Raw genomic sequence first — 16,078 nt, forward strand, 5'->3', positions numbered from 1 at the left:
TCTGAAGGACATTGCAAAAGGTAGTGTTCAATAGTGGTAAGACCGTGGGCATGAGGAATGTTGGTGTACAGGGAGATGGGATCAACAGTGACTGGTAGAGTGTCGGTGAAGGAAGTGATTACTTTCTTTGACGTGGGAAGTTAGATTATGGGCAATTGGTTAGATGTGTTGGTCAATGAGGGCTGAAATTCTTTCAGCAGGCGCACAATAACCAGCCACAATGGAGTTTCCAGGATTGTTGAGTTTGTGGGTTTTGGGGAGCATGTGGAGGGTAGTTGTGCAGGGTGTCTTAAGGGTGAGAAGGAAATGGATTCAGGGGAGATGTTCTGGGGAGGCCCTAAGGCTTTAAGCAGGGATTGAAGGTTGTGTTGGACTTCTGGGATGGGATCACTTTGGCAGAGTTTATATGTGGAGGAGTCAGATATTTGGCAGATGCCTTCTGCCAGATAGTCACAGCGATTCATAACAACAATGGTGGAACCTTTGTCTCCAGGTAGGACGACTAGGTCAGGATTTGTTTTGATGCTGTGTGTTCATGAAATATGCTTGCTTGTGTACGTCTCGCTTTCACTGATGAAGGCTGAGGCCGAAAGCTTTGTGTAAGTGTCTTGTAATTATGTCTGTATGCAACTAGATATGTTTTCTTTACAGTAAGCAGCAATCTGTCTTTTCCTACATTGTTTATAAAACTAACAGTTTAACACTAAAATCTTGTATACCGATAAAGAAAATCTAACAGCATTATAAACAATGCCAATAAAAAAGAGATAATGACAAATATCCAATGTCACATCCTTGATTATTTGGTACTTTTTGAGAGTGAACATTAATTTAACTTGCAGATGTGTTTGGCATTATAATTGTTGTTTTGTGTCTTGTACATTTTTGTCAGATTGCTGTTTACCGTATGTCCATGAACAGGGTCAAAGCTCAGAGGCCAAAAATCTGATCAAAGTGAACCAAGACTGTGAATCTGGAGTGTAAAGCGCAACAACAATAGCAAAAAGGAACGTAGAACAGCAAAGAGCACAAAATATGAAAGAGGACAACCCAGATGACATATTGCAAGCCTGGGTCATGTATGGACGTGGATTTAGTAGCTGGTGAGATGGCGAGTTCAATGGACCTACATGCGTCCGACCTACAGTCTCTCCCATTTACTCAATCTCCCACTTCCAGCTCCACTCCCTCCAAAACCTCAAAATTCCAATCAACACAATCTGGAACCACAACACCCTAATTCAGTAGTTAACCTTTCCTCCAAACCTCTCTCCCAATCTGAAACCTCTGTCCTATCCAAAGGCCTCACCATCAGCCCCACTCCCAGATTCAACCAAACAGCCCTCGTCAAAGATTTACTGTTCTACACACGTACTCTCTGCTGGAAATATCACTTTGCCACGAAGAAAAATGATCCTAATCCTACTCCTAATGATCCAACTCCCCAAGACACTATCCAAATTGAACCCTGCCAGGAACAGTTCCGTCCTCCGTCACAGCGGGACCCACCTCCTCTTCCTCAAAATCACCCTCTCCAAACCTTCCAGGAATTTCTGACTTCCAGCCTTGCCTCTCAGTCCTCCTTAAAAAACCTTAATCCTACTCCCAACATCACCACTGCTGAAGCCCAGGCTATCCGTGATCTGAAGGCTGACCGATCCATCGTCATTCTCCCGGCGGACAAGGGTTCCATGACCATGGTACTTGATCGTCGGGAGTATGTGTCTGAGGGACAACACCACATACAAAGTTTGCCAAGGTAATCCCATTCCTGATGTCCAGGCGGAGCTTCAAGGAATCCTCAGAACCTTAGGCCCCCTGCAAAACCTTTCACCTGACTCCATCAACCTCCTGACCCCACCGACACCCCGCACCCCTACCTTCTACCTAAAATTCACAAACCCAATCATCCCGGCCGCCCCATTGTAGCTGTTCACCAAGCCCCCACAGAACGTATCTCTGCCTATGTAGATCAACACCTTCAACCCATTACATGCAGTCTCCCATCCTTCATCAAAGACACCAACCACTTTCTCGAACGCCTGGAATCCTTACCCAATCCGTTACCCCCAGAAACCATCCTTGTAACCATTGATGCCACTTCCTTATACACAAATATTCCGCACTTCCAGGGCCTCGCTGCGATGGAGCACTTCCTTTCACGTCGATCACCTGCCACCCTACCTAAAACCTCTTTCCTCATTACCTTAGCCAGCTTCATCCTGACCCACAACTTCTTCACTTTTGAAGGCCAGACATACCAACAATTAAAGGGGTCTTCGTGGCAAACGAATCTGCTCCAGTCCGGAATCTCTGAACCATTACACCAACAACCTGACAACAGCTTTCGCCTCTCGCAACTACCCTCCTGACCTGGTACAGAAGCAAATATCCAGAGCCACTTCCTCATCCCCTCAAACCCAGAACCTCCCACAGAAGAACCACAAAAGTGCCCCACTTGTGACAGGATACTTTCCGGGACTGGACCAGACTCTGAATGTGGCTCTCCAGCAGGGATACGACTTCCTCAAATCCTGCCCTGAAATGAGATTCATCCTTCATGAAATCCTCCCCACTCCACCAAGAGTGTCTTTCCGCCGTCCACCTAACCTTCGTAACCTGTTAGTTCATCCCTATGAAATCCCCAAGCCACCTTCCCTACCCTCTGGCTCCTACCCTTGTAACTGCCCCCGGGGTAAAACCTGTCCCATGCACCCTCCCACCACCACCTACTCCAGTCCTGTAACCCGGAAGGTGTACACGATCAAAGGCAGAGCCATGTGTGAAAGCACCCACGTGATTTACCAACTGACCTGCCTACACTGTGACGCATTCTATGTGGGAATGACCAGCAACAAACTGTCCATTCACATGAATGGACACAGGCAGACAGTGTTTGTTGGTAATGAGGATCACCCTGTGGCTAAACATGCCTTGGTGCACGGCCAGCACATCTTGGCGCAGTGTTACACCGTCCGGGTTATCCGGATACTTCCCACTAAAACCAACCTATCCGAACTCCGGAGATGGGAACTTGCTCTTCAATATATCCTCTCTTCCCGTTACCCACCAGGCCTCAATCTCCGCTAATTTTGAGTTGCCGCCACTCATACCTCACCTGTCATTCAACAACATCTGTGCCTCTGCACTTCCACCTCGACTGACATCTCTGCCCAAACTCTTTGTCTTTGAATATGTCTGCTTGTGTCTGTATATGTGTGGATGGATATGTGTGTGTGCGCGCGAGTGTATACCTGGCCTTTTTCCCCCCTAAGGTAAGTCTTTCCGCTCCCGGGATTGGAATGACTCCTTACCCTCTCCCTTAAAACCCACATCCTTTCGTCTTTCCCTCTCCTTCCCTCTTTCCTGATGAGGCAACAGTTTGTTGCGAAAGCTTGAAAATTGTGTGTATGTTTGTGTTTGTTTGTGTGTCTATCGACGTGCCAGCGCTTTCGTTTGGTAAGTCACATCATCTTTGTTTTTATATATATTTTTTCCCACGTGGAATGTTTCCTTCATCACACACACACAGACACACACACACACACACACGTCAAACAGAAAACTAAATGTGGCAAGAAAGTATTTAAGAAATAAAAGTGATCTGCATACAAAAACTGAGATCTGATTCTGCCTCAGTACTTCTGCAAGCAGGAAAATAAAGAAATAATTTATGAAATAATCAGCAGCAGTGTCACACCTTGCTTCTGTATCCTTTGTCAAATCAACAGTGTCTGGTATGTAAGCTGCAGGGTCTGCCAGTAGTGGGCAATAGGTGACAGCTGACTCCCATCTGTCAATTTCAAGTTGATCAACTGCGACGCCATGGGCAGATAATACTTGTGTTGGTACAGGACTCCGGAGGCCAGAGCTCCCTGCATAGTTCTCCAGCCATGAGTATTTATCTGCATCTAAGAGTAGAAAATGAGACAAAAGTCTTACTCACAAGAAACAGCAATATGAGTAAAAATGTATAAATAGCTCAAATGTATATAAAAAAATTCCTTACAGCTGTACTGTTTTAATATTCTGTTTGTTTCACAGTGCTCTTGATTGTGCGGTCATAGTGCTCCATATTTCAGTATCTGCTAGAGATGCATGGTGTAATCAACTGCTACAAAATATGTTTATTAAAGGCTTCTAGAAAAAATAAGTAAATATATATTGCAGATGTTCATAGCTCCATGCATCTCTAACAAGTGCTACTCATACAAGCAAAAAAATCGAAATCACTATGAAATAAACAGAACAAACAATACAGTTACAAGGAAAATTATTTATAAAATGAAATCATTAGCAGCAGAAACATCTTGCCATGTACTCCTCCAATAATAGTGCATACCAAGTTGTGAGCAATGCTTTTTTAAGTTCTGGATTACGGAGCGATAGTGCTGTGTCCATGTACTGCTTAGTATGTACCTTATGGAAGCTTTCATTTAACCAAAAGATTGTGTAGCAATATCAGTTCAGAGCAAATTATTGTACTTCTACATTACTTTTTCTCAGTTCTTAATAATCTCTACCTTTAACAATCTCTTTTTCCCCTCAGTTATAATAATATTTGTATTTCTCCCGAGATGCCATACGGTGCTGTTATGAACTGTTATCAATTACTGCTCTTGTCTCTATGAATTTTCTTTCTTTTGTTTAATTCATCACATGTAATTCCTATGTAATAAGTAGCCACTGAAAAACTAGTTGTATTTTGTGGCCAATTTTGAAGGCTTATTTTTTGAATTCTGTATGTTCTTTATTTTTGTTTTATTTCATTGTTTTCAGTGTTGTGGTCAAAATGAAAATACCTTATCATTTACATTATATTTATTGGCATCACACATCACACTTATTTATGTTGTAAAAAAAAACACCTTTACTTTCAGTCTACTAAATATTCTGAATTAAATGAAAAATAACTCTGTAATTATATACCATTGAAGGTTTATCAGAAGAAAGTATTGTCATAACTACAAAGTTCTCTTTTGAGATCATATGCCGCTGATCCATCAACACTTAAGTACAGAGTAAAAACAGTTGCTTGGAATCTATTTTTGAACATGTAAGACAAACTGGCTTCAGCATGAAAGCAAATATTTGCCCTTCCACATTTCATGGGGGCATGGTAAGTTGCTTTCCCACTAAATTCTGAAGCAGCTGAGTGTATCTGCATCAGTTAAGAATACCTGCAATGCTGAGACCTGCCCTTCCAGGTATAGTAACAGACTCTCTGTCGACTCAGCACTAATACAGTTAATCATCATCATCATCATCATCATCATCATCATCATCATCATCATCCAAGGATTGTAACACAAATGCCATGGATCTGTGGGCATAAGAGTTGTCAGCCTAGTATGATAGTGCAATCCAGTGGGTTACAGTGCTTTCTTTATTTATGTCTCAAGTATTAATCTCTTCGTACTTTTCAAAAGCTTGGTAGTTTCATAACCAAAAATTCCTTTTTCCACAATAATGAAACCATCTTCAAGCTGTTTTAACTCAGAATAGACATAACACACAACCACTGATGTCACAGTTTAGCAGAATGAACTGTATTACAAACAATGTCTTTTGGAAAGAGCTTTCATCTGATGCATCAATTAAAATGCTTATTTTTTTAGTATACAAGTATAAACATGAACACCACCAAACACAGCACTTCACAACCATGTAAACCAAGATGGCCCCTTCTCAGTTTGCTTCAGCCAATCACAGCACAGGATATGTCAAGTGTGGTGTCACAAGGCTTAGGCCTGTCCCACCCCTCATTAAATCGATCAAGACTTATACGAATAATTGTAAGAACAGTTCTTATAATACTGTGGGAAGAAAGTTTATTTATGTTGCAGATAACGTGGAAGATGTTGCCCAACGATCACCACGAAAGTTCGACGTAGCGGCAAGTGGGCAAGGAATAAAATGAATGCTGCAAACTACCGCGAGCCATGGAAGAGCCTGGGCCGCGAGGGTGTCGAGCTTCCTAGGTCGTTGTTGGACAACGACCAAGTAAGAGATATTCTGCTTTCTCTTTGTAAACAGATCCATCGAGTCTTGAAAGGTTCATGTAAAACGTATAGGCGGGTGACATATTAGGAGGGACCCGATGCCTGTAATACTTCCACAGTTATTAAAAAGTTGTTAAACGGCAAAACCAATAGTTCATCATTTATATAGATAATAAGTAGTAAAGATATAGAAAAGGAAGAGTTGCGGCATCAGAACGAAAAGTGGTACATTGCTCAGCAACTAAGAAGGACGTAAACAGCGGGCATTACGTGGTGACAACAAATCAGCTGATAAAATAGTAAATCTGTAATTAAGCATAAAGCCATGTAACACTGCACATGCCACACAAACATGTTTCTGGTGGTACAACAAAACACTGATAATGTTTATTCAATATTATTTTATTATTTTGTGAATGAAATTTGTGGTGGGCCTGATCTGTAGTATAGTCCAAGATCTAGGTTACGTGGGAAAGTGGTAATTTGGTACCAAGTTGTTGAAGTCAACGGACATGATTCCATAAGGTCTCGTACTACTACTGCAGCATGTTTGTGTGACATAACGTATCTTGTGCTGCGGCTGAAACAATCTGAGCAGTCAAAATGATCATTTACGTGTTCCTAAAACTAAAGGGTTGGCACACACCACCTCTTTATAGATTTCAAAGCAGCTTATGACAGCACATATAGAGAGCAGTTATGCCAAGCTCTAGATGAACTGGGAATCTCGAGAAAGTTTGTAAGGCTGGTGAGAACATCAATGAGCGAAACACAAGGTACTATAAGAATAGAAATGATGTCCAATACATCGAGTATTAAAAACAGAGTGTGACAAAAGGATGTGTTGGCATGTCTTCTCTTTAACGCCACCCTGGAAAAGGTGATGAGAAAAACAAACCTTCTGAATAGGGGAGCGATCTTCTATAAATCAGTGCAGATACTGGCCTACATGGATGACATAGATATAATAGCAAGAACCCAAAAAGCAATGGAAGCACATTTACAGCTCTCGAACAGGCTAGTAGGAACATGGGGTTAATTATTAATGAACAAAAAACAAAATATATGGCAGCTGGAAAAGCACATAGAGAAAATATGCCAAATGCAATAACAATGGGTAACTATAAGTTTGAGAGAGTTGAACATTTCAAGTACCTGGGCTCGAGAGTTACGCATCTAAATGATACCTCCTATGAAATTAAGCAGAGACTAATACTAGCCAACAGAGCCTATTTTGCCCTAACAAGACTTCTATCCTCAAGGCTCCTGACTCATACCACTAAATTAACTATCTCTAAATCACTTATATGACCAGTGCTTACATATGCCTCTGAAGCCTGCACATTAACAACTAAAGATGTTGAAACACTGGATGGTTTTGAAAGAAAGGTACTTAGATGAATTATTGGCCCAATCTGTGAAAGAGGAAGATGGAGGAGGAGATACAACCATGACTTGTATATCATATACAAAGACCAACCCATCAGAAGGATAGTGAAATCATCCAGACTGAGGTGGGTGGGACATGTGGCTCGCATGAATGATACAGAAGTACCAAAAAGAATATTACAAGGAAAGCCAGGCGGGCAGAGAAGACGTGATCGACCAAGAGCCAGACAGGAAGATGGAGTAATCGAAGATCTTAGGAAGGTGGGCTATAGAAACTGGAGAGTAATGGCAAAGGACTGAGAGAAATGGAAGGAAATTGTAGAAGAGGACAAGGCTCATCACGAGCTGTAGAGCCAAGAAAGAAGAAGAAAACTAAAGTGACATATGTGTATTTGGTGGTCTTCATATTTATACCTTAAAAACAAGAATAGGGAAAAATCCTAAATTTAGTGACATTTTGTAAATTCTGCTTTTTTGTATTATTTTTCACATTATCATTATTATGAGATTTTCATGTCTCTTAGTAGTAAGATGTACTGTAACTGCATGGTATATATACCAAAAGCCAATGAAATGGAAATAAATAAAGAAATAAATCCCAAGTTCTCCACAGGGCAAAAAAATGTCAATAGTAAAGTTTCATCTCTCTCTGGTAAGAAATTTTTAAGAGCCCCAATAGCATTGACTAAATGTATGCTGGCAACAAGAATCCTCTATAGTTCACTGGAAGTGTTTCCAAATCTCATATAAATGAACATTCCATGAAAGGTATGCTAAGACATATAAGTGCTGAGATTGTTTTATGTAGTTGGTTGTGGGACTCTTGAGGGGTAGGTTGAACTGCCAAGTCAGAAAGAGTTTTCTTCCTTTGCACAAAATTGTTCTTTTACTCGTGGAATGTAAGAGTTGTGTTGTAAGTTTCTCTGTTGAGTAACAGTAACTGTAAAGGACATGTGTATACTGTAACATCATGTTTGTGTGGTAGTATGGAGGGAGTGGATGAAACATGATGCTGGCACAGACTACTAATATAAAATAGCACCAAATGGGCTGCCAAGATTAATACCTCCACAAGACAGATAAATCACTGTTAATAGTGTCACATCACATAAAAAATGCTGAGAGGTTTGGGATTTAATTCAAGACATAGGCAGAAAATTCTGATGATAGAAACTTTACGCCACCACCTTCCCTCCACTTGCCATGCAAATACAAATGGTGGAAATTTCTTTCAACCACCTGGATCCAAACAAGCTCTCTCTAGTCAAGTGCCACCACACACAAGTGCATTAGCAACCTCGGTTATGGCCAATAAACCAAACACAAATGCCTAATATACAACACAATTATGAGTTGTATCCTGTTTCAATACCTAGCACACAGACTTTGGGGGGGGGGGGGGGGGGGAGGGGTTAGTTTTTAACTGTAGCTACACGGGTAGGACTAAAAAAATAATATGTGCATTAATACTAACACTAATCAGGCATACATATCCTGTAAACTGACTCATACTGCATCATTTTGATAAAAGAATCATTCACATGATCTACGAACAATGTAACTAATTAACAGCTGTATCTGCATGAATTATCATACAGACTTCATTGAAACAATATATAATATTTATATTGTATCCAAAGTAGCGCAACAAACTATGTCAATTAAAGAAATAATACATAATCCATAATTTTCAATTCACAAACTTTATTGCAACATCTACAAAATTATTTTGACATTAATATTTCATCTTATAAAAATCAATTTATTAGCTTGAAGGGCTCAAAATATATTTGTACATTTCTAAAGACAGTAACAGAATATAAATGTGTTGGTTTTGAAGGTTGTTTGTGGATGAATTATTGTGGTAATGCAAAGTGTTTTTTTGTAATGTACTCTCCACAAACTAAATGTCAGGCATCATGTATCATAGGAAAATCAGTTGGAAATAGTTCACTGCTTTCAATACACCATTTGTAAACTGAAACCCATTACCAAGCTATTCAACTGGATGACAAGAGCTGGGGTGTCACATTGTTTATATACACGCATAAAAAAAAAGTTTTGCATCACCGAAGTTCCCAGAACTCCTGCAGATAGACGTCAACTGTGGATATTGTACCACAGACACGGTCCCTTTGACTGTTCAGAGATGTCATTAAACCTGCCCAAAGATGTAAACAACTATGCATGAGCAGCGTCTATTAGACGGAGCGGTCCGACAGCCAATCAGTTCCAGTCATTCCACCAGGAAGACGGTACATGGCTCATGTTGTCTATAGTTTGACCATGCCTAGATGGTAAATACTGTAGTTCAATTGTGTCCGCATTGTTACTTTGTGCCAGGAAGGGCTCGCAACAAGGTAAGTGTCCAGGCGTCTCACAGTGAGCCAAAGCGATGTTGTTCAGACATGGAGGAGATACAGAGAGACAGGAACTGTCAATGACATGCCTCGCTCAGGCCACCCAAGGGCTACTACTACAGTGGATGACCGCTACCTAGGGATATGGCTCGGAGGAACCCTGACAGCAATGCCATCATGTTGAATAATGATGTTCATGCAGCCATAGGACGTCGTGTTACAACTCAAACTGTGCGCAATAGGCTGCATGGTGTGCAACTTTACTCCCAACGTCCATGGCGAGGTCCATCTTTGCAACCATGACACGATGCAGGGCGGTACAGATGGGCCCAACAACATGCTGAATGGTCTCCTCAGGATTGGCATCACATTCTCTTCACCAATGAGTGTTGCATATGCCTTCAACCAGACAATTGTTGGAGACGTGTTTGGAGGCAGCCTGGTCAGACTGAATGCCTTAAACTCACTGTCCAGCAAGTGCGGCAAGGTGGAGGTTCCCTGCTATTTTGGGGTGGCATTATGTGGGGCCAACGTACACCGCTGGTTGTCATGGAAGGCGCCATAACAGCTGTACGAAACGTGAATGCCATCCTCCGACTGATAGTGCAACCATATCGGCAGCATATTGGCGAGGCAGTCGTGTTCATGGATGACAATTCATGTCCCCATCGTGCACATTTTGTGAATGGCTTCCTTCAGGATAATGACATAGCTCAACTTGAGTGGCCAGCATGTTCTCCAGACATGAACCCAATTGAACATGCCTGGGATAGATCGAAAAGGGCTGTTTATCGACGACATGACCCATCAACCACTCTGAGGGATCTACGCCAAATCGCCATTGAGGAGTGGGACTATCTTGAATAACAGTGCTTTTATGACCTTGTGTATAGTATGCCATAACGAATAAAGGCAAGCATCAATGCAAGAGGACATGCTACTGGGTATTATAGGTGCTGGTGTGTACAGCTACCTGGCCAAACACCTCTTGCTGTATGGTGGTACAACAAGCAATGTGTGGTTTTCATGAGCAAAAAAAAGGGAGAAATGATGTTTATGTTTATCTCTATTCCAATTTTCTGTACAGGTTCCAGAACTCTTGGAAATGAGGTGATGCAAAACTTTTTTTGATGTGTGTGGTCTTGCTGTTATTGGTCCTGTTGTATGTAAAAACACCTATTGGATCTTTTACATATTATAGGAGTCCTGTTGATACAAATTTTCATGCAAAGATCAAGTCTTATGTCTGGGGTGGTCACTAATTTCTGTAGAGAGTTCTAGTTGCTCTTTCCACATGAGTGTGAATTTTAAATATGCCATTGCTGTTTATGTGTTGTGTACAAACAGGGATAATCGTATTTATGATACTTGTACACAGAATAATGAAGAAAATACACTAATAAATTGGACCTGTTAAGACATCACATAACATGCACTAAAAAGAACCACTAAGTCTATCAAATAACTAGTAAGCTGATTGTATTTTCTCACTTTAATGCAGTGAAATGAAATGCTTTGGATTTTTTTAAAAAGAACAACTGTAACATCTCTTACAGGCAGTGAAATACTATAATCTTTCTGATATCAAATAGTAGGCAATAATCCGTTGTCCAGAAATAAAAGTGATAATTTTATATTACTGTAATTACCTTAGTATAAGATGACCCCCTTTTCTTAACAGGCTTCTTGGGAAAAAATTATTGTTTAACATACTCTGACTAGCTGTATTGACATCTTCAACGTTTTGTGGTCCTGTCCTCCTCAGTTGCGCGTAATACTACGGTATATTGATAATTTTCACTTATGGACCGTCTGACAGCAACTGAATAAAACACAATGGCACTAAAATTGTGTTTTATTCAGTTGCTGTCAGACGGTCCATAAGTGAAAATTATCAATATACCGTAGTATACTCTGACTAATCAAAATTATGAACTCTTATTTACGTAAGGTATCTGGCTAAAAAGTTACCAGTACACCTCTAATAGCTTAGAATATTGATTAGTTATTTACATTTTGATAACACAAGGAAAAATAAACAAAAACAGATTGTTTACATTAATCTTCACTGCCTAATTTTTTTAGCCATCTTCGGTGGCACCACTATTTCTAATCATAATCGTCGTCATCTTAACAGAACAGCTGTGCAACTTACATCTTTGTAACAACAAATATTTGGCTGTTTTCTTTCCTAAATATGTTGTGATATTTTTAAACACAAGGCTGATTTCGCACCTATACTGACGTGAAAATGTTAATTTATTTTGCTACAAAAACATGTCATCTGCCCACTGCTCTCTCATTGGCTGTGTAGAACCAGCAGCTGAAACACCCCCAGTTGTTTGCATCATACCTCACGGGGAGCATGACAACACTGCTGCACGAAATACCTAAGTATGCCATTGGCCCCACTTTAGACTTTTAGCATCTCCCGCAGAAATGTATGCTATTGTGAATTATTTGTTCAAATTTAAAGTCAATTTGGTTCCGAGAGCAAATGGATTCATGAAAATTACAATTTAAACATGTTAAGATGTTAATAAAAAGCAGAAGCACACAGTATAGATTCCAGCAGTTGGCAGCAAGATGGAATCTGCTGCCCACTTGCCACTCTGCGCACCCCCCCCCCCCCCCCCCCCCCCCCCCGGACTCATTGTAGTTCTCAGCTATTTCATGCCACTCTTCCCTCTACAAGCCTTCCATAGTGCTGTGCTTGAGCAACAGCGAAATATGGACAGCTGTATCTTCTAGGGTGCATGTCATTTGTAATAACAGCAACTAATACATAAATAGGAGATCTAAATAATGATTCAGTCCAATTCTCGAACTTTCATTTGTCGTGCGATCTAGTGCCCACTTGGTACTAGCTCCACAACAGGTCTTTCTGCTATAATTTATTCTTGTGATAGCAACTGCAGTCATTTTAATATGATTTGTTCCATTTGTTTGACATTAATTCTGGAATGTACTAAAGCTAATTAAAAGATGGTAACATTTTCCCCCCCAGTATTCTAACACGTGAACAGCTACTGAATTTTCATTTGCAATGCACTTCGTAAATCATTAGTTTATCCTAAGCAAATAAAATACTGACTTGAGTTCAGAATCCTGTAATGGTGTTTGAGGGACAAGATTTTCACCTTTGAATGTTACTGTTAGTTAAGAGGCAGCATAAATGTATGTATATGGTATCAAACAATGGAAAATCCAGGATGGCATGTAACAATATTATGAGAATTTCTTCTCATAATATGTATATGGCATCCAGACATGTATGAGAACTTCTATTGCAAATCTCTTCAGACACAACAAAAGTTTGTGAGTTGATAGAATTTAATGCTATTTTCTCCTGTGTCTCACAAAATAGTCAATTTTTTGTAGCAGAGCAATAGACTGTTGTAGTGCCTAGTTCATAGTTTCTCACATATCCATCCTTTGCACAAGCCTTGCGAGACAAATGTCACATGATTGGCCAAACAAGATCAATACTGTATCGAGCACTTCTGCGTATCGGGAAATCTTGAGCCTATTCGAATGAAAGTACTGTTTGCTAAGCTCTACCCTTTGGAACTCTTCCAAATAAATTTGTATGAAAGCTCAATAGCCAAAGCTTCATTTATAAATGTAAGATGATCCCTATATTAATCTATAATACACTGTAAAAATTTTTACCTTAGCAGCAATAATTTAATCTGCAAATATAAGATGAACCAGTATTTTTCAAATGGCAAATTTGGGAAAAGACCTTATCTTATAAGCAGGTAAATACTGCAAATATAATGGGGTTTAGTCAAATGATGCCTAAGGAGGATCAGATAACAACCAGATAATGAAGAGAGTAAGAGTGAGTTCTCCACTTTTATGGTGTTATTGAATATCATAACTGATAAAACAATTTGTTATTACCAAAAAGGCAATTACAGTATTATTCCAATTACATTTGAAATTGCACAGTTTCAAATGTCCATATAGTAACCTATTATAATTATTTCTATTTCCTGTCTCAGACGTTGTGTCTGGTTAAAAATGGAAAGTGACGCGGACCTTGATCAAGCGTGACTTCCTTTTAACTGTACGGTATATGTTATATTGCATTTAGGAACTTTCGGGTAATTGAACATGTATCAATAATTACAGATTTTGATATAATAGAGGGAAACATTCAACGTGGGAAAAATATATCTAAAAACAAACCCACATCCTTTCATTTTTCTCTCTCCTTCCCTCTTTCCCGACGAAGCAACCGTTGGTTGCAAAAGCTTGAATTTTGTGTGAATGTATGTGTTTGTTTGTGTGTCTATCGACCTGCCAGCGCTTTCGTTTGGTAAGTCACATCATCTTTGTTTTTAGATATATTTTTCCCACGTGGAATGTTTCCCTCTATTATATTCATATTGTTAAATAATTTAGTTAGATGTGAATGTGTTGAGGTGAACTACTTTAGCCAGAAATTTGCCATTTTATCTTTTTCCAGGGGCTTTCCAATTGTGAGTAGAATTAATTGCTTGGATGACTTCATGTTGCAAAATTATCACTTCAGGCATTTGTGGTATCATCTTGTATGTGTCTGTTTCTGCTTGTATCCACCGTGCATGCCTGTTATGTTGTACCGGGTTTGACCATATGTTGCTCCAGAAGTGTTCCATGTCTGTTATGTTTGGTGGATTGTCTATTTTAATGTGTGTGTTATCTATTGTCTGGTAAAATTTCTTTTGGTTTGTGTTGAATGTTTGGTTTTGTTTCCTTCTATTTTCACTTTTTTTGTATCTTCTAAGTCATTTGGCCAATGCTTATAATTTCTGCTTCTTTTCATCTAATTGCTCTATCGCTTCTTGTTGTGAGATTTTACCTAACCTTTTTCGTTTTTATTCTGACATTTCATTTCTTATAAATTGTGTTAGCTGTCTGATGTCTTTTCTCAGTTTTTCTATACTGATCTGTAGCCTGTGTTGCCATGCTGGTTTTGTGGGTTTCTTCTGTGTGTTGGTTGGTTCTGATCTCTGCCTAGTGTGTATATTTAGTGTAGTGAGTGCTCCTATATAAACCAGTAGTTGTAACTCTTACATAGTTGTATTTTCATTTATTTTGTTGTGTATGATTGATAGTTTTTATTGTTGTTTTGACTTGTAGATTATTTGGCGGTCTATGCAAGAATGGTCTAATGTCTGTATTTGTGTCTTTGTATTCTATATATGTCAGCTGAAATTTTTCTTCTATATCTAACATGTGTGTTACTTCGAGTTCTATTTGTGCTTGTTCTGGTGGCTGTCTTAAGATTTCGTTTTCCTCTTATTGTTTAATTGATGCGTGTTGTTCTTTGTTTGTTTGCTCTGGGATGTTTGAGTCCATTACTGTATTTTCTTCTTCTTCTGATTGCACATTATTTTGTTCCAGTATTTGTTGTACTTGTTGTTTGATGTTTTCTAATTCTGACTGGGGTATCCTGTTATTTTTTATTACTACACGGATCTGATCAGCTAGTTGTCGTTCTGTTAAAAATTTTAATTCTGGGTATCTGATAATAAATGTTGTGTATACTTGTGATCTGTATCCAGTTGTGTTGGTTCCTAGGTTTGTTGCTTGGTAATAACAGAACATGAGGTGTCGATTAACTTCATCTGACCATCTCTTCCTCTGCCTTTGTTTTCCTTCTAGGGTGGTTGCAGGAAGCATATCCTGCAAAACACCTCTATTTGGATTTAAATCATTTTCCAGTTGGTTAGCAGTGTCGTTACCATTGTGGGCGGGCATAGGGTTCAAACCTCGTCCCCCGACCATGACAGCGCTTGTCCAAGGCTTCTTTAGTTCTGTCCTGAACCAACTAATCACACTAAAAGGGGGGTTAGCCCTATTAGTGGTTTGTTCTTTTCGTCACCTTTTACGACTGGCAGAACATACCGGAGGCCTATTCTTTTCCCGGGCCTCCACGGGGTTTATTATTATTATTATTATTTGATTACTTTCTCAGACTTTTTAGAAGTCTGGTTAAGAATGGAGTGACGCGGACCTTTATCAAGCGTCACTTCCTTTTTGCTGTACGGTACATGTTATATTGCATTTAGGAACTTTCGGGTAATTGAACATGTATCAATAATTACGGATTTCTGTAATTGTATATATATGTTTGGATGTAGCTGTATTGCATTGATGTATTGGTGGATATTGTGTGGTATGACTCCTGTAGTTGATAGTATAATTGGTATGATGTCAACTTTATCCTGATGCCACATGTCTTTGACTTCCTCAGCCAGTTGGATGTATTTTTCAATTTTTTCTCCTGTTTTCTTTTGTATATTTGTTGTATTGGGTATGGATATTTCGATTAAT

At 39.5% G+C, this 16,078-nt stretch overlaps 1 protein-coding gene across 2 annotated transcripts in view; it reads right to left on the minus strand.

The window, feature by feature from the left end:
* The window catches only part of LOC126236613 (4'-phosphopantetheine phosphatase), a 167,163-nt gene that overhangs the window by 80,148 nt on the left and 70,937 nt on the right, over positions 1–16,078 (minus strand). For both annotated transcript variants that reach the window (XM_049946050.1, XM_049946049.1), the window contains exon 9: positions 3,701–3,911. In XM_049946050.1, the coding sequence (XP_049802007.1) occupies positions 3,701–3,911 (211 nt within the window). The remainder of the gene's footprint in view (positions 1–3,700; positions 3,912–16,078) is intronic.

The sequence above is a fragment of the Schistocerca nitens genome, chromosome 2 (assembly GCF_023898315.1).
Source record: "Schistocerca nitens isolate TAMUIC-IGC-003100 chromosome 2, iqSchNite1.1, whole genome shotgun sequence".
NCBI classification, from domain to species: Eukaryota; Metazoa; Arthropoda; class Insecta; order Orthoptera; family Acrididae; genus Schistocerca; species Schistocerca nitens.